General features: G+C 41.6%; 2 protein-coding genes and 1 long non-coding RNA gene across 3 annotated transcripts in view; 1 reads left to right on the forward strand and 2 right to left on the reverse strand.

The window, feature by feature from the left end:
• LOC108536646 (zinc finger protein 679) overlaps positions 1 to 4,709 on the reverse strand; it is a 36,703-nt gene extending 31,994 nt beyond the window's left edge. Inside the window, exon 1 of the mRNA XM_017883640.1 lies at positions 4,531 to 4,709. The gene's annotated coding sequence lies outside the window, so the exon portion shown is untranslated. The remainder of the gene's footprint in view (positions 1 to 4,530) is intronic.
• A 571-nt stretch (positions 4,710 to 5,280) lies between these two features.
• Positions 5,281 to 6,951, forward strand: LOC108536647 (uncharacterized). Its single transcript, XR_001887579.1, has 3 exons — positions 5,281 to 5,374; positions 5,929 to 6,004; positions 6,873 to 6,951. It is a non-coding gene; the product is annotated as an uncharacterized LOC108536647 (long non-coding RNA).
• Positions 6,952 to 9,439: 2,488 nt separating this feature from the next.
• Positions 9,440 to 22,388, reverse strand: part of LOC108536648 (stromal membrane-associated protein 1-like) — a 118,273-nt gene continuing 105,324 nt past the window's right edge. The window contains exons 5-6 of the mRNA XM_017883642.1: positions 15,075 to 15,155; positions 9,440 to 9,480 (exon numbers count right to left, since the gene is read on the reverse strand). Coding sequence (XP_017739131.1) covers positions 9,475 to 9,480; positions 15,075 to 15,155 — 87 coding nt within the window. The 3' untranslated portion in view covers positions 9,440 to 9,474. The remainder of the gene's footprint in view (positions 9,481 to 15,074; positions 15,156 to 22,388) is intronic.

The following is a 22,388-nucleotide window of genomic DNA, read 5'->3' on the forward strand; positions in this document are numbered from 1 at the left end:
CCTCCCTCCCTCCTTCCTTCCTTCCTTCCTTCCTTCCTTCCTTCCTTCCTTCCTTCCTTCTTTCTTTCTTTCTTTCTTTCTTTCTTTCTTTCTTTCTTTCTTTCTTTCTTTCTTTCTTTCTTTCTTTCTTTCTTTCTTTCTTTCTTCTTTCTTTCTTTTTCGCTTGTTTTGACACAGAGTCTGACTTTGTTACCCAAGCTGGAGTGGGGCAGTGGGGCAATCTTGGCTCACCACAACCTCCTCCCAGATTCAAGTGATTCTCTTGCCTCAGCCTCCCAAGTACCTGGGATTACAGGCGCACACCACCACTCCTAGCTAACTTTTGTATTTTTAGTAGACACGTTGTTTTTACCATATTGGCCAGCTGGTCTCGAACTCCTGACCTCAGGCAATCTGCCTGCCTCAACATCCCAAAGTGCCAGGACTACAGGGGTGAACAAGCACGCCGGCCTATGACTCTGTTTATCGGGCCCTGCCCTTAAGGTGTATTGTGACATACCTTTGGATTAATCACTTAGGAATGTGACTTACTTCTGTTCCCTAGGACCTGTCCACAGGCAGCAGTGAAACGATTTCTGAGCACATCACAGGGGTAATGTGACTCTCCCCTTTTTGCCTGCCCCAAGTGAAGATTGTGACATGTCACCAGGCCCATTATCTAGGCAATATGACTCTTCTCTCCTGCCTGGGCCCTGATTACAAAGGGGATTGTGAAAATCACTGGGCCCAGCACCCAGATAATATGACTTTCCCTTTCTGCCTGGGCCTCGTCTACAGAAAAGACTAAGACATATCACTGGGCCAAGCACCCACATGATGTCACTCGCCTGCCTGCATTCTGCCTACAGTGCGTATTGTGACATATCCCTGGCACAGAACCAAGGTAACATGACTCACCTACCTGGTTCCTGCCCACTGATGGGATTGCGACATATATGTAGGTCCAGCTCACAGGCATGACGATAACTGTCGTACAAGGACCCAGCCAATAAGAGAGATTTTTACTCATAGTTAGACTTATTACAACAGGTATGCTCCTGGATATTCTACATACAGAGAGGTCACAGACTATTAGGACGCTCATGCATATTTTATAAAGACCTTGGGTGGTACAAAGATGTTGTCACAGGCCAGTGCACGTCTGAAATTGTGACTCCCATAGGCACACCCAGCCACCAATTAAGATTTCACCCTCAACGCATGCATACAGCCCACTCTTGAGGTTCTCAATCTCACACCTGGGAGATTCACTCTGTCACCCAGGATGAAGTGCAGTGGCACCATCTCTGCTCACTGCAACCTCCACCTCCTGGGATCGTGATTCTCTTGCCTCAGCCTTTGGACAAAACTTCAGCACTCCTGCTAGGGTGTCTGCCCTACTAAGACACTGTCTGCAGGTGGAGTTGAGGCTCTTATGTATGGATCCTGTCTACTGTTGAGATTGTGAACTGCATGCGTAGACTCAACTCACAGGAGGTGTTGACTCCCATACCTTCAGCCGGGACATGTGCAGGATTAGAAATTTTATTTCTGGATCTTTGCGCAAGTGCGATTGTGACATATACCTTTGCCTAGCACCTGATTGCTTTTACTTTTTTGCCTGGGCCCAGCCTATAGTTGAAATTGTGACATATACTTGGGCTACATAGGTGATGTGATGCTCCTGCCTGGACCCTGCCTTGAGGAGAAATTCTTTCACATCTCTGGGCCAACCACCTGGTGATGTGACTCTCTCCTTCTTTCTAGGCCCAACTTACAGAAGGCATTGTGACAGATCTCTGGGAGATGTGACTCTACACTCCTGGCTGGGCCGAGCCCCACTGAAGATTGTGACATATTACTGAGCCCATAAACTAGGTGACATGACTCTGCTCCCCGGCCTTAGCCACAATTAAAGGGGACATTGAGACATTGCTTTGTCCAGCATCTACATGATGTGACTCTCCTTTCCTGCCCAGGCTCTCTCTACAGAAGAAATTGTTCATATCACTGAGCCAAGATCCAGGTTGATGTAACTCTCCTCCTGGGCCCTGTGCACAGGGGAAATATTGGCATATTCCTAGCCTAGCACCCAGGTGTTGTGAACTTCTGCCTGGTCCCTGGCCATATGTGAGATTGTGACATATACCTCAGCCCAACTCACAGGCATAATGATGACTGTCTTTCCTGGACCAGGACAATAGAAAAGGTTTTGACTCTTCTTAATAGGCTTATGGAAATAGGCTACTTACTGGGTCTTTTACTTGTAGAAAGATCAGAGATTACAACACTCGTGCATATTTTATAAAGTTCCTGAGTGGCACAGAGAGTGTCATAACAGGGCTCAGCACGCAAGTGGGATTGGGACTCTCATAGGCACAGCCAACAGTAAGGATTGTCACTTTGCCACATGGACACAGCCCAGTCACTGCTGAGGTTCTGAATCTTACACTCAGAGGCAGTCAAAAGTTGGAACTGTGACTCTGATATGTGCATCTGTTCCACAAAAAAAGATGATGACTCTCAAATATTCAGCACACGTGTGAGGCTGTTACTATTCTACCAGGAATGTCTGAAGGGATCTTAGGGCCCTCACGCAGGAGTCCAGGTCACCACTGAGATTCTGATTTGCAAACTTGTACCCAACTCACTAGTGTTTACTCCCATACTTGGTGTTGGGACCAATGTGAGATTGTGAATCTAATCTCTGGACATTCCTGCAGGTGTGATTGTAACATATACCTTTGCCCAGCTCATGAGATTTGATAATTTTGCCTGGATAAAATACACAAGACAGTGACATATATTTGGGCCACACACCTTGGTGATATTACTCTTCTGTCTTGGCCCTTTTCTTAGGGGAAATTTGGACATATCTCTGGGCCTATCACCTGGGTTGTGTTACCATCTTTTTCTGCCTGAACGTGGCCCACAGGGGAAATCATAACATATTTTTAGACCCACCCCTAGGTGATGTGACTCTTCCCTTCTGCCTGGGTCCTGCTTCCAGTAAGAATTGTAATATATCGCTGGATCCTGCACCCAAATGATGTTACCCTCCTCCCTGGGCCATGCCTAGGGTGGGCATTGTGACATTTCTGGGCCCAACATTTAAGTGATTTGAGTATCCTCTTATGTTCACAGCATGCATTGTAACATATCATTAAGCCCAGCATTCAGGTGATATGGCTTTCTTGCCATGGCACTGCACACAAGGAGAATGTTGACATATCCCTGGCCCCAAATTCAGATGATATGACTGTTTCACCTGATCCACACTCTGAAGTGAAATTGTTACATATACCCAGGCCCAGTTAGTGGACATGATAATGACTCTCATGCGTAGACCCAGCCAATACAACAGATTTTTTACTCTCCTGGCTAGACTTAGGGACACAGGTAAGGGTCTGGCTTTTCTTATAAAAGGTCACAGGAAATTATGACACAAATATTTTATAAAGTCCATGAGTTTTATGAGCTGTGTCATAATGCAGTCCAACACGCAGGTGAGATTGAGACTCTCATAGGCACATCCAGCCAACAATGGGATTATCACTCTTAAACCTAGACACAGCCCACTGGTGAGGGTATAAATCTCACATATGGTCGCAGACCACACTTGGAATCATGACTGTCATATGTGGATTTGGCCACAGGTCGAAGGGGAAGTCATTTCTTGACTAACTCAAAGGCACAGTGTTGTCTTTTATACTTGGACCAAGCTAATAGAAGAGACACTGAGTCTCATTGTTACGCTTGGGAAAATGGGGATGGTTCTGGGTTTTACAAAGGTCACAAAAAATCACAACACTCATGCGTCCAGTATAATGCCCTATGGTGGTACAGAGAGTGTCCACACAGCCCAATACAAAGTTCAGACTTATTCTCATATGCACAGCCAGTTGACAGTAAGAATTGTCACCCACACACAGGGACAGATCCCATTAGTGAGGTCCTGACTTTGCCTTGTGGACACAGTTCACAGTCCAAATTGTGACTGTCATATGTGGATCTGACCACAAGTAAGATTGTGACTGATTTCTGGACCCAGCTCACAAACATGGTGATGACTCTTATATCTGGACCCAGACAAGACAAATTATGTTGACTTCTGCCTGGGCTTAGGGCAACGGGTAAGATCTTGGATCCACAGAAACATAAAGTTCTCAGAGCAGAATTCCACTCTCAAGCATGTTGTGTGAGGATCTCAGATGGTACAAAGAGTGTCATAACAGAGCCAAAAACAGAGAAGAAATTGCGAATCTCATGTGGATACCCAGCCAATAATAAGCATAGTCACTCTTCCATATAGACACAGCTCACTGTAGAGGTTCTGAATCTCACACCCAGAGGCTATGAAAAGTTGAAAGTTTGACTCACATACATGCATCTGGTCAACAGGTAAAATAGTGACTCTGAGACCAAGTTTCTGCACCCTAGTGAGGCTGTGCCTATCTTATGGGGACACCGTTTGCAGGAGGAGATGAAGCTGTCATGCACAGATCCTGTCCAGTGTTAAGACTGTGTCTCGTGTATTTGGATGCAACTCACCAAAGGTGTTGACTCTCAGACCCGAAGCTGGGAAATATGTAGAATTCTGAATTTTATTCCTGGGCTTTCCTGCAGGTGTGATTGTGGCATACACTTTCACACAGCACCTAATTTATTTTAATAATTTGCTTGGGCTCAGCCAACAGTTGGGACTGTGACACATACTTGGATCAAGTACCTAGGTGATGTAACTCTCCAGCCTGGGCCTTACCACAGGGTGCATTGTGACATATCTTTGGACTTATCACCTATGTGATGTGACTCTACTGTCTTGCCTCATCTTGGCCTCCATTGAGAATTGTGGCATATTGCTGGGCCCAGTACTTAAGTTATGTGACTCTTCTTTGCTGCTTGTGCTTTTAGAAGGGATTGTGACATATTGCTGGGCCAAAAACGTAGGTGATGTGACTCTCCTGCCTTGGCCCTGCCTTCAGGAAAAATTGTGACTTGACTCCAGGTTTATTACCGAGGCGATGTGACTCCCATCTCCTGTGTGGGCAAGCCCAAAAGGGTCACTATGACATACTTCTGGACACCTCACAGAAGTGGTATAACTTTTCTCTCATTCCAGGACCCTGGTCTCATTAGAAATTGTGAAATACCTATAGGCCTATAACCTAAGTAATGTGACTCTCCTGTCCTGCATGGATCCTGCTTACAGGCAAGTTCATGACATTTGGCTGGGTCCATCACCTAAGTAATGTGTCTCTCCTTTTCTTCACATGCCCTGCCACCGGTGAAGATTGACAAATCATGGGCCAATCAGCTGTGTGATGTGACTCTGTGCTTTTTCCTGGGTCCCGCTAACAGGGAGCATTGTGATATTGCCAGGCTCAGCAGCTAGGTAATGTGACTTCTTACTCTCTGGGCCCTACTTACAGAAGGGATTGTGAAATACTGCTGAACCAAGAACTAAGATGATGTGACTTTCCTGCCTCTGCCCTGCCTACAGTGGGCATCATGACATATCACTGGATCTAGCACCTAGGTGATGTGACTCTACTGTTTTGTTCTTGCCAGTAGGTGAAATTGTGGCACATACCTGGGCCCAGCTCACAACCACAATGGTAACTCTCTTACCTGGACGTAGCCAGTGGGAGATATTTTGACTTGTGTAGCCAGGCTTAGGCCATAGGTAATGTCCTGGGTCTCCTACTTGTACAAAGTTCACAGAACATTACAATAATCAGGACTATCATAGAAAGCCCTAGAATGATAGAGAGAGTTTGATAACAGGGCCTAGCTAACAGGCGAGATTGTGACTCTTGTATGCAGACCCAGCTGACAGGATCTTCATTCTTACACATAAATAGAGCCTATGAATGAGGCATTTAATCTCACACATAAAAACAGTTGCAAGTTGGAATTGTTACTCTCACATGTGGATCTGGTTTCCAGATGGTTTGGTGGCTCTTGAACCATGGTTCAGCAGACCTGTGAGGCTGTGAGTTCTCTACCGGAACACAATCTGCAGGTGAGATTGGGGCTCTTATGCATGGATTTGTGCATTGTTGAGACTGTAACTCCTTTGCTTGAACCCCACTCACAGGAGGGGTTGCCTCTCATACATGAAGCCAGGACTTGTGTGAAACTGTGAAACTCATTTCTATACATTCTCAAGTGTGTGATTGGGAAATATACCTTTGCCCAGAACCTGAGTGATTTGACTCTTTTCTAGGCCCAGCCCACAGATAAAATTGTGACATATACCTGCACCAATCACCTAAGTAATGTGAAACTCCTTCCTGGGTTCTGCCTACCAAGGACATTTTCACATTTCATTGCGACCAGCAGGCACCCAGGTGATGTGATTACTCTGCTTGCTTCCTGCCTACAAAGAGCATTGTGACTTATTTCTGGGTTTATTACATAGATGATGTGACTTCATTCTACTGCCTTGGCTCTGCGCTTAGAGTGCATTGTGACGTTTAGCTGGGTACTGCACCCAGGTAATGTGACTCTCCTGAGTTCTTCCTACAGGAAGCTTTGGAACATATCACTTAGCCCAGCACCTAGGTGATGTGATTCTCCTCTCTTACCTGGTTCCTGCCCACTGGAGAGATTGTGACCCATTGCTGAGCCCAGCACCAAGGTGATGTCACTCTCCTGCCTTGGCTCTGCCCATGGGGGTCACTGTGACACATGTCTAGGCTAATTAGTTAGGTGAAGTGATTCCCCTTTCCTGCCTAAGCTCTGCCTACGGGGGGGATTTTGATATATCACTGGGCCCATCCACCAGGTGATATGACTCTTTTGCCAGGGTCCCACCTGCAAGGGGGATTGTGATGTATTTCTGGACCAGTACCCAAGTGATGTGTCTTTTCTGTCCTCTCTCCCCACAGGTTGTATTGTGCCATATACCTGGGACCCAATTATAAGCACAATGATGAATCTTTTACCTAGAGGAAAAACATGTGCAGGATGGTAGAACTTATCACTGGACCTTTCCCAGTGTTATTGTGACATATAACTTCATCCAACATGTGAGTAATTTGACTCTCCAGATGGCCCAGTTCACAAATAAAATTGTGACATATACTTGGGCCAAGAACCAAAGAGGTGTGACTCACATGCCTGGGCACTGCTCTCAAAAAGATAGTGACATTACACTGCACCCAGCACCTAAGAGATGTGGTTCTCCACTTCGACATGGGGCCTTCCTACAGAGAGACTTCTGACATATCAATGGGTTCAGCACTCAGGTGATATGACTTTCATTTTTCTTCCTGGGCCCTGCCCACATGGATAATTGTGACATATCAGTGGCTACAACAATCAGGTGATGAGACTCTCTCATCTGGGATCTGTCAAAAAAAGGGCATTCTGACATATTTCTTTTATTTTTTTCCCCCCCAGACAGAGTCTTACTCTGTCGCCCAGGCTAGAGTGTAATGGTGTGATCTCGGCTCACTGCAACCTTCACCTCGAAGGTTATAGTGATTCTCTTGCCTCAGCCTCCTAAGTAACTGGGACTACAGGCATGCACCACCATGCCAAGATAATTTTTTGTATTTTTAGTAGAGACAGGGTTTCACCATGTTGGCCAAGCTAGTCTCGAACTCCTGACCTGTTGCAGGAAGTCAGGGACCCTGAACGGATGGACCAACTGGAGCCGTGGCAGAGGAACATAAATTGTGAAGATTTCATTTTAATATGGACATTTATCAGTTCCTAAATAATTTCTTATGCCTGTCTTTACTTTAATCTCTTAATCCTGTTATCTTCACAAGCTGAGGATGTACGTCACCTCAGGACCACTGTGATAATTGTGTTAACTGTAAAATTGATTGTAAAACATGTGTGTTTGAACAATATGAAATCAGTGCACCTTGAAAAGAACAGAAAACCAGCGATTTTAGGAAACAAGGGAAGACAACCATAAGGTCTGACTGCCTATGGGGTCAGGCAAAAGAGCCATATTTTCTTCTTGCAGAGAGCCTATAAATGGATGTGCAAGTAGGAGAGATATCAGTAAATTCTTTTCCTGGCAAGGAAAATTAATATTAATACCCTGGGAAAGGAATGCATTCCTGGGGTAGGTCTATAAACAACCGCTCTGGGAATGTCTGTCTTATGCAGTTGAGATAAGGACTGAAATATGCCCTGGTCTCCTGCAGTACCCTCAGGCTTATTAGGGTGGGGAAAAAACCACTCTCTGATAAATTTGAGGTCAGACTGGTTCTCTGCTCTCAAACCCTGTTTTCTGTTGTTTAAGATGTTTATCAAGACAACATGTGCACAGCTGAACATAGACCCTTACCAGGAGTTTTTGATTTTGACCTTTGCCTTGTGATCTTTATTGGCCTCAGAAGCATGTGATCTTTGTTCTCCTTTTTGTCCTTTGAAGTATGTGATCTTTGTGACCTACTCCCTGTTTGTACACCTCCTCCCCTTCTGAAGTCCTTAATAAAAACCTGCTGGTTTTGTGGCTCAGGTGGGCATCACTGTCCTACCATGATGTATGATGTCACCCCTGGCGGCCTAGCTGTAAAATTCCTCTCTTTGTACTCTTTCTCTTTATTTCTCAGGCCGGCTGACACTTAGGGAAAAAGAGAAAGAACCTACGTTGAAATATTGGGGTGGGTTCCCCTGATACTTCAGTCTATCATCACAGATTCTGCTTCAAAAACAGGGGCAAATACAGTGATTTTCTCATGAGAAAAAGAATGTTCAAGATAGTGCTTGGGGACCACAGCCAACTAACTAGTGTAAGGCAGTAGAGGTAAAGTATAAATGGCATTATGATAGTCACAATTTGCATTTCCAATAAGGATTAGATATAATGTTAAAAACTTAACGATTAAAAGTATCAACAATAAATCTTAAGCGCCAAAAGAGGAAAATGAAAAGAGGTTAAACAAAGAGCATTCATAAGGCATTCAGAGGAAAGAGATGACTAGAAACTGAGAACTGAAAGTCTACTGCAACTAAACACTAATCTGGCCCTTAGTTTCTTGACAGCAAAAAAAGAAAAGACAAACTGATGAACCTAGGGAAGGAGCATGATAAACATGCAGAACTTACTCAAAATACCTAAAGGCTGCATTTGTACCTATGCCTTTAAAATGGCGTCTGATGCAACCTCTGTCGGTCTAAATCCGCCATTTGTCAATCAGGAAAGATAATACTGGCAACTCCTAGGCCATAATGTGAAAGAAATAATAAAAGTTCAAAGTGCTTTGCAACATTCATATAAAGTTCAAAAACAGGCAAAAGTATGATGTTGGAGAGGGTACACACTAGTATAAAACTATCTCAAAAAGCAAAAAATAAAGACGATGATGATAAAAATCAGGATGTTCATTACCTTTAAGGAGAAGGGATGAGGTTATTTAGGAACAGTCACATGGGAGCTTTCAAACTGGTAATAACGTTGAGTTTCAATATACATTACACAGTGATAGTCTTGTAAGTATTAAACTAGATATATATTTAATGTGCATTTCAGCACTAAAAAGAAAAAATGAAAGGCATTAAGAACCTAGAAAGCAACTCTGCAAACTATAAAGCACTACACAAATATAGCACATTAAAATTTTAGTGTTTGTTGTGTGATTTTAAAAAGAGGAAAGGAAAAACTTTCATCTTAGTTCAAAATTTTAAAAGAAATTCATAGCAAAGATCTTTATATTTGGGTCATGAATAAGCAACGTCTTCAACTGCAATTTTAAGAACAGGGAAATTCTAATGCATTTCTCTTTTCAACCTTTTGTTTTATTACCCGTTAATAAAAGGCAATGAGTGTTGTAATAGTAATTCACCAATTAGTGAAAGCATTTAAATAGAGGACAAAGCTAACAAATTATTGGTATATTGCTTTGCAACAAAAGGAGAATACATGGATAGAATTTCCAGAATCTGGACAGTTTGTATCTCAGGCTCCTTTAGACTAGGATTATTTAAAATTACGTTTTAATAATGTTTTTCAGGAACAGGATAAAAGTCAACATAAAGTTGAACTTGTGCTAAAACCTGAAGAATCTATATGCTTTAGTTACCAGAAGAGCATATGTCAAAAGTGACATTTTCCCTTGAACATTAAGGATATTAACATAAGTCTAGCACAGACAGAAGAGACTAGAAAGTTGGGATAACTCTCAAAAAAGATCTTCATATCTACTCAAGTGCCTGGGCTTTACACTGGAAATAAGGAAGATCTAACCCTTTAAGGATAACTAGAAACATTACCTATTGCTGACTCAACCATTTCCCAAATCAAAACCTTCATTTCCAAAACACAACTATCACTTTTTTTTTTTTTTTTTGAGATGGAGTCTCACTCTGTCACCCAGGCTGGAGTGCAGTGGTACAATCTCGGCTCACTGTAAGCTCCGCCTCCCAGGTTCACACCATTATCCTGCCTCAGCCTCCCGAATACCTGGGACTACAGGCACCTGCCACCATGCCTGGCTAATTTTTTGTATTTTCAGTAGAGACGGGGTTTCACTGTGCTAGCCAGAATGGTCTCAATCTCCTGACCTCGTGATCCGCCTGCCTCAGCCTCCCAAAGTGCTGGGATTATAGGCGTGAGCCACCGTGCCCGGCCCACAACTACCACTTATTAAGTGCCTCTCATGGGCCAGTTGATAAGTACCTTACTGTCTAATGTAATCTTTGCAACAATTTTCTGCAATAAAAACTTTACCTACTGTCATCTTACAAATGAAGAAACAAAAAAGAAGTAATGCCCAAAGCAACACAGTTAATCAAAGCTAGTGGTAGGACTGAGGGACTATGGAGCCCAAACTTGGAAGTCTCACTACTCACTGTGGTCCACTGAAGCTTTGCTATTTATTATTGCTGTTATTATTCCTTACAGTAACAGCTAATACGTTCTGAACCCTTACGACGTGACAGACACTGTTCTGGCTCTTTTAATCCTCATAACAACTTTATGAAGTTAGAAATATTATCCCCATTTTATAAGTAAAGAATAAATAGGATGTGAAAAATTTTATATATAAAATATTTTCTATACATTCTTAGTAAACTATGGTGCAGAAAGCAATGTGATAGAACAGTTTCAGTAATATGCTGAGAAAGAGGCCAGGCATGGTGGCTCATGCCTGTAATCCCAGCACTTCAGGAGGCCGAGGCAGTCGGATCACCTGAGATCAGAAGTTCGAGACCAGCCTGATCAACATGGTGAAACCCTGTCTCTACTAAAAATACAAAAATTAGCTGGGCATGGTGGCGGGCGCCTGTAATCCCGGCTACTTGGGAGGCTGAGGCAGGAGAATCACTTGAACCTAGGAGGCAGAGGTTGCAGTGAGCTGAGACTATACCACTGCACTCCAGCCTGGGCGACAGGAGCAAACTCTGTCTCAAAAAAAAAAAGAAAAGAAAAATATGTTGAGAATGAGTTGCTTCCGAACCTCTCAGAGGTATTAGTCATTGCTATGGTTTGAATGTTTGTGTCCATCCTAAAATTCACATGTTAAAACCTAATCCCCAATGTGATATTATTAGGAGGTGAGGCTTTGGGAAGTGATTAAGTCATGAGGATGAAACCTTCATGAATAGGATTCACACCCTTATTAAAAAGGCCCCAAAGAGATTTCCGGCCCTTTCCCACTATATGAGGGCACAAAGATGCACTGTTTTAAGAACTAGAAAGTGGACCCTTCGTGAGACACAGAATCTGCAGGAGACTTGATCTTTGTCTTTCCAGCCTCTGGAACTGTGAGAAGTAAATTTTTGTTGTTTATAAGCTACTCAATCTATGGTATATTGTTAGAGCAGCCAGCACAGGTGAAGACAGTTATTTCTCAAGAAGGCCATTGCATCATGAGAAGTTTGACTTCCTAATCACTGCGACTGGTGGGCACTAAAAACAAATCAAATTTGCTAGCTACATTTACTAGAGGGAGAGCATGACTTGATACTCTTTAACACTGGAATTCAGCTGTAAAAATACAGCTGTCAAGACACATGCACACGTATGTTTATTGCCGCACTATTCACAATAGCAAAGACTTGGAACCAACCCAAATGTCGCTTGAACCCAGAAGGCAATGATAGACTGGATTAAGAAAATGTGGCACACATACACCATGGAATACTACACAGCCATAAAAAATGATGAGTTCATGTCCTTTGCAGGGACATGGATGAAGCTAGAAACTATCATCCTCAGCAAACTATCACAAGGACAGAAAACCAAACACCGCATGTTCTCACTCACAGGTGAGAACTGAATAATGAGATCACTTGGACACAGGGCAGGGAACATCACACACTGTGTCTGTCGGGGGTTGGGAGGTTGGGGGAGGGATAGCATTAAGAGAAATACCTAATGTAAATGACGAGTTGATGGGTGCAGCAAACCAATATGGCACATGTATACCTATGCATCAAACCTGCATGTTGTGCACATGTATCCTAGAACTTAAAGTATAATAAAAATAATAAAAATACAGCTGTCACCTACTCTGATTCTGGCAGTGGTATTAGGAGACAGGCTTTGAAGTAATATTAACAGAATGGGCTCTAAACTTATCATGCAGTTTGACCCACAGATGACTCCCATCCATAGAATCAAAAGCTGCTAAAAGATCTAAGAGTACTGTGAAAACCTAATTTGTTTTAAACTATTTTCTCAGCAAGAACAAAATACTGCAGTGTTTTGTATTTTAAAATAGTAGTTCTTGAAACCTGGTGGTTAAATGCACAAGTGACATAGTGAAACAGCTGACCTCCTGTGCAAGAAAACTGGTTAAACATTCAAGTCCAATAAGACGGAGGTAAGTACATACTGGGTTCATTATAATCAAAGTATACTTGAGTTATTTAAATAAAGACATAGGGCTAGGTGCGGTGGCTCACCCCTATAATCCCAGCACTTTGGGAGGCTGAGGTGGGTGGATCACTTGAGGTCGGGAGTTCGGGACCAGCTTGACCAACATGGAGAAACCCTATCTCTACTAAAATTACATAATTAGTCATGTGTGGTGGCACATGCCTGTAATCCCAGCTACTCAGGAGGCTGAGGCAGGAGAATTGCTTGAACCCAGGAGGCAGAGGTTGCAGTGGGAGGCTGCAATAAGCCGAGATTGCACCATTGTACTCCAAACTGGGCAAGAGCGAAACTCCGTCTCAAATAAATAAATCAATCAATCAACAAACAAACAAATAAAAGACATAGTTTCACAAATTTTTAAGCGCTCTCTCTCTCTCACTACTCGCCTCCCCTTTTCTTTTCCCTGGACCTAGACCTGTATATCCAACCACCTACTAAATAACCTCAATGTTTCACAGTGACCTCATACTTAACACATCCAACTTTTAATTCACCTCTTTCCTTTTCTGCTCAAACCTGTTCCTTCTTTTCAGCTTGTATCCTTATCTCACTAATTGGCACCATCATCTACTAAGATGCTCAAGATAGAAGCTGGAAGTCACAAGGCTTCCCAAAGCACCTCCACAAGACATCAATTACTAAACTCCATGGACTGTACCTTCTTAAGACCTCTCAAAATTACACTCTCTCGGCCGGGCACGGTGGCTTACACCTGTAATCCCAACACTTTGGGAGTCCGAGGTGGGCAGATCACAAGGCCAAGAGATCGAGACCATCCTGGCCAACATGGCAAAATCCCGTCTCTACTAAAAATACAAAAATTAGCTGGGCGTGGTGGTGCACACCTGTAGTCCCAGCTACTCATGAGGTTGAGGCAGGAGAATCGCTTGAACCTGGAGATGGAGGTTGCAGTGAGCCCAGATTGCACCACTGCAGTTCAGCCTGGCAACAGAGCAAGACTCCATCTCAAAAAAAAAATAAATAAATTTCAAAAATTACATTCTCTTTTACATTCCCTGTTACTACTTTGAAGCATGTCCCCCTCATTTTACACCTGGATTAGAATAATAGGTTAACTCTTTTCCTCACCCATCACCACAAAATTCACTCCCCATGGAGCCTGTAGTGTTACAACATGAAAATCTGATCCTGTCACACTCGCCCCCCAATGCTTAAAACTCGTCATTAAAGTGCCCGAGCCTTCAGAATCAAACTCCTTCAGTGGGCTCACGAGAAGGCTCCTTCATGAGAAACAGAGGAGCCTGGCCGTTCTACTCATATTTCAGTTATGCCATTCTGCTTTGCAACTCCCCAAACACTCTACTTTGCCCATATGTTTTTTCACAGGCTAGTTTCCCTATTTGGAATTCTTCTTAATCCTTCCTTGTATCTAATGCTTATTCAGAGCATAAGATGCATCAAAAGGATGCCTCCTGTATTAACTGCAGTACAGTAAGCGTACTTCAATCACAGCCCATAATACATTGTATTATAAACTGCTATACAGTTATCTGTTTTCTTGCCTTAGACTGTAAGCTCCTGGAGGGCAGGGGCTATATCTTGTCTTCGTATACCACACATCTAGCCAACCATTTATCATTTATCCCATGTCTATGGGAAAAAATGATAGTTGAAAGAATGCCTGGAACTAATTTATTAAGGCCAATGTAACAAAAAAAAAAAAAAATAGGTAAAGAGTCAAAAGAAATTAAAACTCTCAAATATTTGTAGGGATGACTTTAAAAATACACAGTGGTAGTATATGCACCCCAACCACTTCCACCCAAAATGCATTCTAACAGTTATCATTGATGATTCTGAACTCATGATCCCATAATACCCACGTTTTATCTGTATGGTGTTTACTATTGCTTAAAAAAGAAACTTGGCATTAACTTTAAGTGCTTTTAACAACAGAATCACAGAAAGAAAAGTTTTTTTTGTTTTGTTTTAAAGTTCCTGGAAGTATACGATAGTAATGGGCACAACAACAAAAAACTAATTGCTTTTAACTGTTGAGATATAGCCATGGCACCAATAAATCAGTTATTCTGAAACTAAATATAGATTCAAAGTTCCTTAACCATAGCTGTGGTATAAAAAAATTCTAGAAATTGCTGTTTTAATTCTAGGGATCATTCAAAATATAAGGAACTATTATAGTGGTCCCGAATGACACACTGCAAAAGGAAGTTAATTTACCATTTAACACTACATAACGCAGCTGGTTAAAACATTACCATACCTCCAATTTATTTTTGTCAACAGCAGCTTGCAGAGAAGGAGAGGATACCAAAGGCTGAAGAGGAGCATCAGAGGAGGAAATCTGTGGAGTGCAGGTGAAAAGTGAGGAGGAAAAAACAAAAAGAAAGTAATGAGAATTGACAGGCACAGGAAAGAAAAAAAAAACCCTGTATATTTTTGAGATATAGAAGCACTTAAGAGACATGTTAATAAAATGATGCATCAAGAAATAAGTACTGCTTTTTAAAAATTTCAGCTTGAAATTTATAAAAGTGTTTAGTACTGAATAATAAATGATTTAAAATGGATTTTACTAGGATATAAAACTTAAAATGTAGTCAGATAAGATCATACCAAAAGTATATGGAAAATAATTAAGCTTTTCTCACAGTTCATCTTTAGTCAATGTGACTACTGAAATACAAATGCTCTGAAACATGAAGATACACTGTCCCAAGTAGTAGAAGAGCAAAAACGGGTTTTTGTTTTTACTTATAATAACTTTTAAGAATGAAAAATAAAATAGAACTGAAATAGTAAAAGTTAATTAAAATTTTAATCAACTGTTTAAGAAAATAGACGAAAAGCTAGGAAAAAAAAGAGTGGATTAATGTAATATAACAGCTGAGCAGCAGACTTATTATAAAGCAATTTATATACTTCCTTAAGATCAGCAGGCAAACATCATTTCCAGTGCTATACTTGCTGAATTACCCCAAAGCATTATGAGACAGTTATATATGCAGCACAGGCAATTTATACACGAAAATGGGTTTCATCTAAAAGCTTTTTTCACACATCTTACTGCCCAATTTCTACATGTGTAGTTGATCACTTTAATGGAAGCATTATCTTCCTGCTCTCTTTACTGCCAAAATGTAACTGAAATACATTTACAAAATGCATAGATCTTTGAGGCCATAAAACTGACATCTCTATATTGCCCTATCATATCAATAGTGCCTATGAGGAATTTTTAAAACTAAAGGTGCTATTACAGATAGGTCATTATGTAATGTCAAAATAACACTTCAAGATGACAAGTTCTCCCTCAATCTGCTTGTTATTAAGTTAGTTATGGCAGTAATTCTCGAATCACAACACAAGACTATAAACTTTGGGGAATTTTCTTTTCCTTGCTTGCTCGCTGTTGGCTCTAACTGTGTAAGCTAGCCACTTAATGAATATTAATGCAAGTTACACAGGAGAGAAAATAAACAACACAAGAAAATGTAGATCTTGCATTAAAAAAAAAAGTCAAAGCCGAGCCTGAAAGCCTGGTTTAAAACTGGTTTGTCCTATTGGATATTTACTTACTAAAAATCTTTAATTACTACTTCATATAGAAAATAAGAATAAAGAACTTTGGGAGGCTGAGGCAGGCAGATCACTTGAGGTCTGGAGTTCGAGCCCAGCCTGGCCAACATGGTGAACCCTGTCTCTACTAAAAATACAAAACTTTAGCCAGGTGTGGTGGTGCATGCCTGTAATCCCAGCTACTTGGAAGGCTAAGGCAGGAGAATCACTTGAATCTGGGAGGCAGAGGTTACAGTGAGCCAAGATCACGCCACTGCACTCCTGGCTGGGAGATAGAATAAGACTCTGTCTCAAACAAACAAACAAACAAACAAACAAAAAAGAATAAAAAGCCGTAAGTTCACTTAAGAAGACAGCTGTATCATAAAGACCTCTTTGCCTAAGCTCATGAAAAGCAGAACAAAAATATAAAAAGACAATACGGGCACTGAGTATGTCAAAAGCTACTAATCCTTAGAAAGCAGCAAGATAATTCATTATAAAAGTGCTTGTCCTCCATTTGAGAAGATGATAAGCTGACGTGGCCACTTTTAAAACTCAGTAGCAGGAATATAAAATTCTATTCAATAAATATCAGTAATTTAACAACAACAACAAAAAATTTCAGACAGGGTCTTGCTCTGTCACCCAGGCTGGAGTATGGTGTGAAGATCACAGCTCACTATAACCTTGAACCCTGGGCTCAAGTAAAAACCTTTTTTATTTTAATCACTTTTTTTTTTTTTTTTTTTTTTTTTTTTTTTTTTTTTTTTTTTGAGACAGAGTCTTTCTATGTTACCCAGGCTGGACTCAAACTCCTGGACTCAAGCAATCCTCCTGCCTCTCAGCCTCCGAATAGCTGGGATTACAGATGCGCATCACATTTTAATACGAAAAAAAAAAGAAAGAAAGAAAGAAAAAGAATAAATGCTTTAATACCACGTTCCAGTTGAGAAAGAAAACAAACTTACTTAAGAAGAAAAACATCTGAAAAGTCAATGGACAGATGAACAAGTGAATCGATAACAAATCACAAACATAATAGAAGAAAAAAGACACAGAAGAGTACACAGTGTATGAAACCACTCACATAAAACTCTAGAAAATACAATCTATGGTGATTAAAAAAAACAGATCAGTCACCAAGGCCATGGTTGGGGGCTGACTGGCAAGGGGCACAAAGAAACCTTCAGGAGTGACGAAAAGTTTCTATATCTTGATTGTGGTGGCAGTGGTTACACAAGGATATGTATTTGTAAACATTCATTGATCTGTACCTTAAAATATTTACCTTTTATTATATATGAATTATATTTCAATAAAGTTACTCTTTAAAGTCATATTAGCAGGGTAATATACATTATGTGAGCAAGGAAGAAACAGAAATCAACATATTGACAACTGGAAGCAAGTGATAGTACAGAACAGGGGTAGATGAGGGAAGAAAAAGGGCAGTGAAAAGGAGAAAATAAATACAGAGACACAAAAAGCTAGATACTCGAGACTTCTTTCTAAATCTCTAGGAGGAAATCACCAATATCCATCTTCTGGATTAGTCCTCCTAACTGGTCTCCTTGCCCCATATCTTGCTCCTCTCCAAATCCATTCTGCATATCATGTCATTCTCGAAGTAAACCTGACCACCACATACCACTGCTTAGAAGGTCTGAATAGTTTATATATACATTGTATAAAGACAGAGTCCAAACTCCTTAATCAGGCCACAAGTGTCATCTACCTTATCTCCCTATTCTTCCCTCCTCTGGCTACATTCATATACACTCTGCCCAGCCATATACAACTCCTTCTGGTTCTCTAGTCTGCTTCTCTGAACTCTAGGGGCCTTTCCTCTTGCTAGTCCCTCTGCTTCAGAAACCCATGCTTCTATTAGTTCCTACCCATCCTTTAATTTTGAGTTAACACTGCCTCCTCTGGGAACTATTCAAAGTATTCCTTGATCTCTCTATAGAGCCTGGAGTAATATTTCCTCTTATAATATTTCCCTATTATGTAAGTTTTATCACATGTTGTCTTATAAAGATCTAGTTACTTATCAGTATTCTTTGTTCAACTAAAGTTATCTGAGGCAGATATTAATTTTATTCTGTTCACCATCTTTAGTACCTGACATTCAACAGGTCTCAATAAATATTTTCAACTGTTACAGGAAAAGAGGAGGAAGAAAGCATCTCAGAATGAGAACCAAAAGGAGGCTCAATCTCAGCAACTGCTCTCTGAAAGTTGATTGGCTTGCTAACATACTTTTCTGAAATCCCACAGAAGTTATCCATATTTACTTTCAAATTAGGAATTTATTTTGTAACTAGATATTAATTCCATTTCACTGGCTCCTAGTACATATAGAGCATAAGATAGAGCATAAGGCTCTGACCTTAGAAAACTTTGCTGGAAATTGGTGGTGTCAGTGAATTCAGTAGTCATATTTAAATGTCTTTCCCAACTCCCACCCACCCGTTCTATCCATGAGATAACATGCGGTAGAAATCCAGTAAAGACATTCCTCAGAAATAAAATGAGTTTTCTTCAGAAATAAAATGAGTTTAACAGTCCTTCCTTCGATTATTCTTAAGCTCAGACGTTCTTTGCTAGGCCACCATCAAAGTAACCTATATGTGAAAAAACTCCCAGAACAACAATTGTCTTCATGCAAAAGAAAAACTGACCATGCAAAACAAGTTCCCGAATCCCGTCTACAAGAATAAGGTGAACAAACACCCTTTGAAAAGGTATAAAGTAATTGAAGGCCATAAAGCATAATGTTTAAAATTTTCTTGATGAATTTTTTGAAATATTTGCTACTACCACCCTTTTAAACAGAATAATGCTATGAAAATTAAATCTGTGGTCCAAAACACTGAAAAAGATGCAGTCACTGAAAAACATCTTATAGATTAATTGCTGGCAACGGATTCCTTCAATCTCATTTTGGAAATTCCCGGATATGTTTTCTAAGTAGAAATTTTATCACAGCAATTCTTGAATGGCTATCTCATGAGCTTTTAGTATACCACAAAGCTCAAGTTTTTCAGAAGTCTTGGAATCATTTTAAATACATGATTTCCAATGTCTTTTGCATTCCATGGCATGACTTGGATTGAAAAAGCTGAAAACATACACATTTACTAAATTAGTACATAACCCATAAAAAACATATCAATGAGGCCGGGCGCGGTGGCTCAAGCCTGTAATCCCAGCACTTTGGGAGGCCGAGACGGGCGGATCACGAGGTCAGGAGATCGAGACCTCCTGGCTAACACGGTGAAACCTTGTCTCTACTAAAAAATACAAAAAACTAGCCGGGCGAGGTGGCGGGCGCCTGTAGCCCCAGCTACTCGGGAGGCTGAAGCAGGAGAATGGCTTAAACCTGGGAGGCGGAGCTTGCAGTGAGCTGGGATCCGGCCACTGCACTCCAGCCTGGGCGACAGAGCAAGACTCTGTCTCAAAAAACAAAAAACAAAAAACAAAAAACCACATCAATGAAACTCATCAGTAGGAGGATTAAAAGACACTGAAAACTTAACCAAGTAACCATAGCTACCAAGTGTATAGAAGAAGCCTAAATCTTAATATTTAATATTTTAACTTTAAAATCTTTGGCCAAGTCAGTTAGAATTCTGGAAAACTTAAAAAAAATTTAAGTCCTTCACTTGCTCTATTGGGGTGTCCCATAATTAAGGGGCTGATTAAAATGTGGAGAGATTAATGAAACAGAACTCAAGCCAAGATTTTTCCAATGATACACACTCTTAAAATTAAGTTTGAGTATTCATTTTTCTTAATTATCTACCTGATTACAGTCATTTGCTGCCATCACAATAGCTTATATTACAAGCAGTTATGTGCTAGGCACCCTACTAAGAATAGAGTATACTTTATCTTAATTCTTGCAGCAATACTATGAAATTCAGACACTATGACATCCCTGTTCCACAGAAGAGGAAGCAAATTGTAATAAAAAGTAACAAAGAAAATCAAGCACAAACCCTGTTCTTTTACATTAATCTCAACTCACTAGCTGAAGAGACACAGAGACAGGATGGGGCAGAGGGAGAGAGAAAAACTGCTGGAGGAAAAGAGCAAATTATGTGGCAGTTCAGCTTCATCTACCTAAGTCCTCTTGTATCTCCTAAACTCACTTAAAATACTTAGCTTCCCACTGTGATTCACTACTGGTAAGTGAGCAAGGGGAGGAAGACAGGACAGATTTCTCTTTCTCTTTTTTGAAACAGGGTCTTAACTCTGTTGCCCAGGTTGTAGTACAGCGGTGTTATCACAGCTCACTGAAGCCTCAACCTCCTGGGCTCAAGCAATTCTCTCACCTCAGTCTCCCGAGTAATTGAAACTACAGGCACACTCCACCATGCCCAGCTAATTTATTATTATTTTTTGTAGAGACAGGGTCTTGCCATGTAACCCAAACTGGTCTCAAACTCCTGGACTCAAGCGATCCTCCCACTTCAGCCTCCTAAAGTGCTGGGATGACAGACGTGAGCCACCATGCCTGGCCAACAGGACAAATTTCTGCAAAGTGTTTCAAATTCCCCTGTCACTCAATGAAATCAGGGAGGACAAGGGAGGCAGATTCATTCTATATGACCACAGTAGGCAGAATTCTGACAGCCACTAAAATTCCCACTCATACAACACCAGCCCTGTGATTGTGGACAGGATTGTGGTAAATCAAATAATGAGCGGGCCATGTGTGGACTAAAGCAAATGTCAGATTCTGACTTAAAGTCTGCCACCAGATGCAGTTGTACAATTGAAGTACATCAACTCACTTGCCACTATAAAGCCTGCCACCAGATGCAGCTTAATTGTCACTTACTGCTCGATGATAGGGTTTTGATATGAGTCTGCATGCAACTGATTTATCATGGTCTCTGTGCAGTCAAACCTCTCTCCCAATGTTGATCTGTGTTTGTAGCCATTCCCCAGCACTACCATCACTGCTTCAGCTCTACCTCGGATAATCAGGCAATACATTCTCACATGGAGCACACAACCTGGATCCCTCACATACGCAGTTCTATTCAACATGCTCTATTCAACACATTGAATACAGCACTAGGGGAGAACAGTAGGATTCAGTAGAGAAGAGACAAGGAAGCTCAGAGGCAGAGAAACTCGAAATGGCAGCAACAACAGGGAAGCAATGCAGTTAGCCAAGATTGGCTAGAAGCCAGGAAGGACTCCCCATCATGGTGGCAAGGTAAGCAAAAATTCCTAACAGTCCACATTCCCACCAGAGCCCCTACAATCTTAGCTACAGGAGACTCCTTCAGCCCTCACAGGCCCTGAACATAGTATAAGGAGCTGCCTGGAGTCCAAACAACTACACTATCCCAGAAAGAATTCATGTTAGATCTCACCCACCCACTGGGACCAAGCTGCTGCTGCACAGTGCCATTTTGACAGTACCGCCAACACTAGACTACATCCAGCCCTGAAGCCCATACACCCAGCATCTTGACATCCCTGGGATCTCCCAACGCACTTGACATCTTCCTGGAAGGCCTCAGCATCAGAACACCAGCTAGACTCAGCAGTGTAGTCAAGTCCCTGGCACCTGAGTCCTGCAGAAGCCTACACCCTGGAGAAGAGGCAGTCTAGCACATCAGGGAGTCTGCTCCAGGATGTAAGGAGCTGAAGCATGTGCTCTCCAGACCTGAGAGCCACCTGCCTGGGACTGCCACCATAGAGTGTCCCTGCCCCTTCTAGGAGCAGAGCCATTGTGTATCCACGTACACTGCCTGGAACGCCAATGCAAGTACCTGCACATGCTGCCCAGGGACAGCATGAGAACTGACTGGCCCGGCTGGCCACCATCCACACACATTGCCTGTGCAGTGGACAGGACTGAGGAATAGCTTACCCCATCACTGTCAGTGCCCACACACCCAGCTCAGGGACCCAAGAAAGGGTCTGGTTAGAGGTACTCCATGGCCACCATATATATCTGGAAAGGCCTCCTAGATGCCTGAGAATAGGCCGACTC

This window comes from Rhinopithecus bieti, unplaced genomic scaffold (genome assembly GCF_001698545.2).
Source record: "Rhinopithecus bieti isolate Rb0 unplaced genomic scaffold, ASM169854v2 scaffold_14233, whole genome shotgun sequence".
NCBI classification, from domain to species: domain Eukaryota; kingdom Metazoa; phylum Chordata; class Mammalia; order Primates; family Cercopithecidae; genus Rhinopithecus; species Rhinopithecus bieti.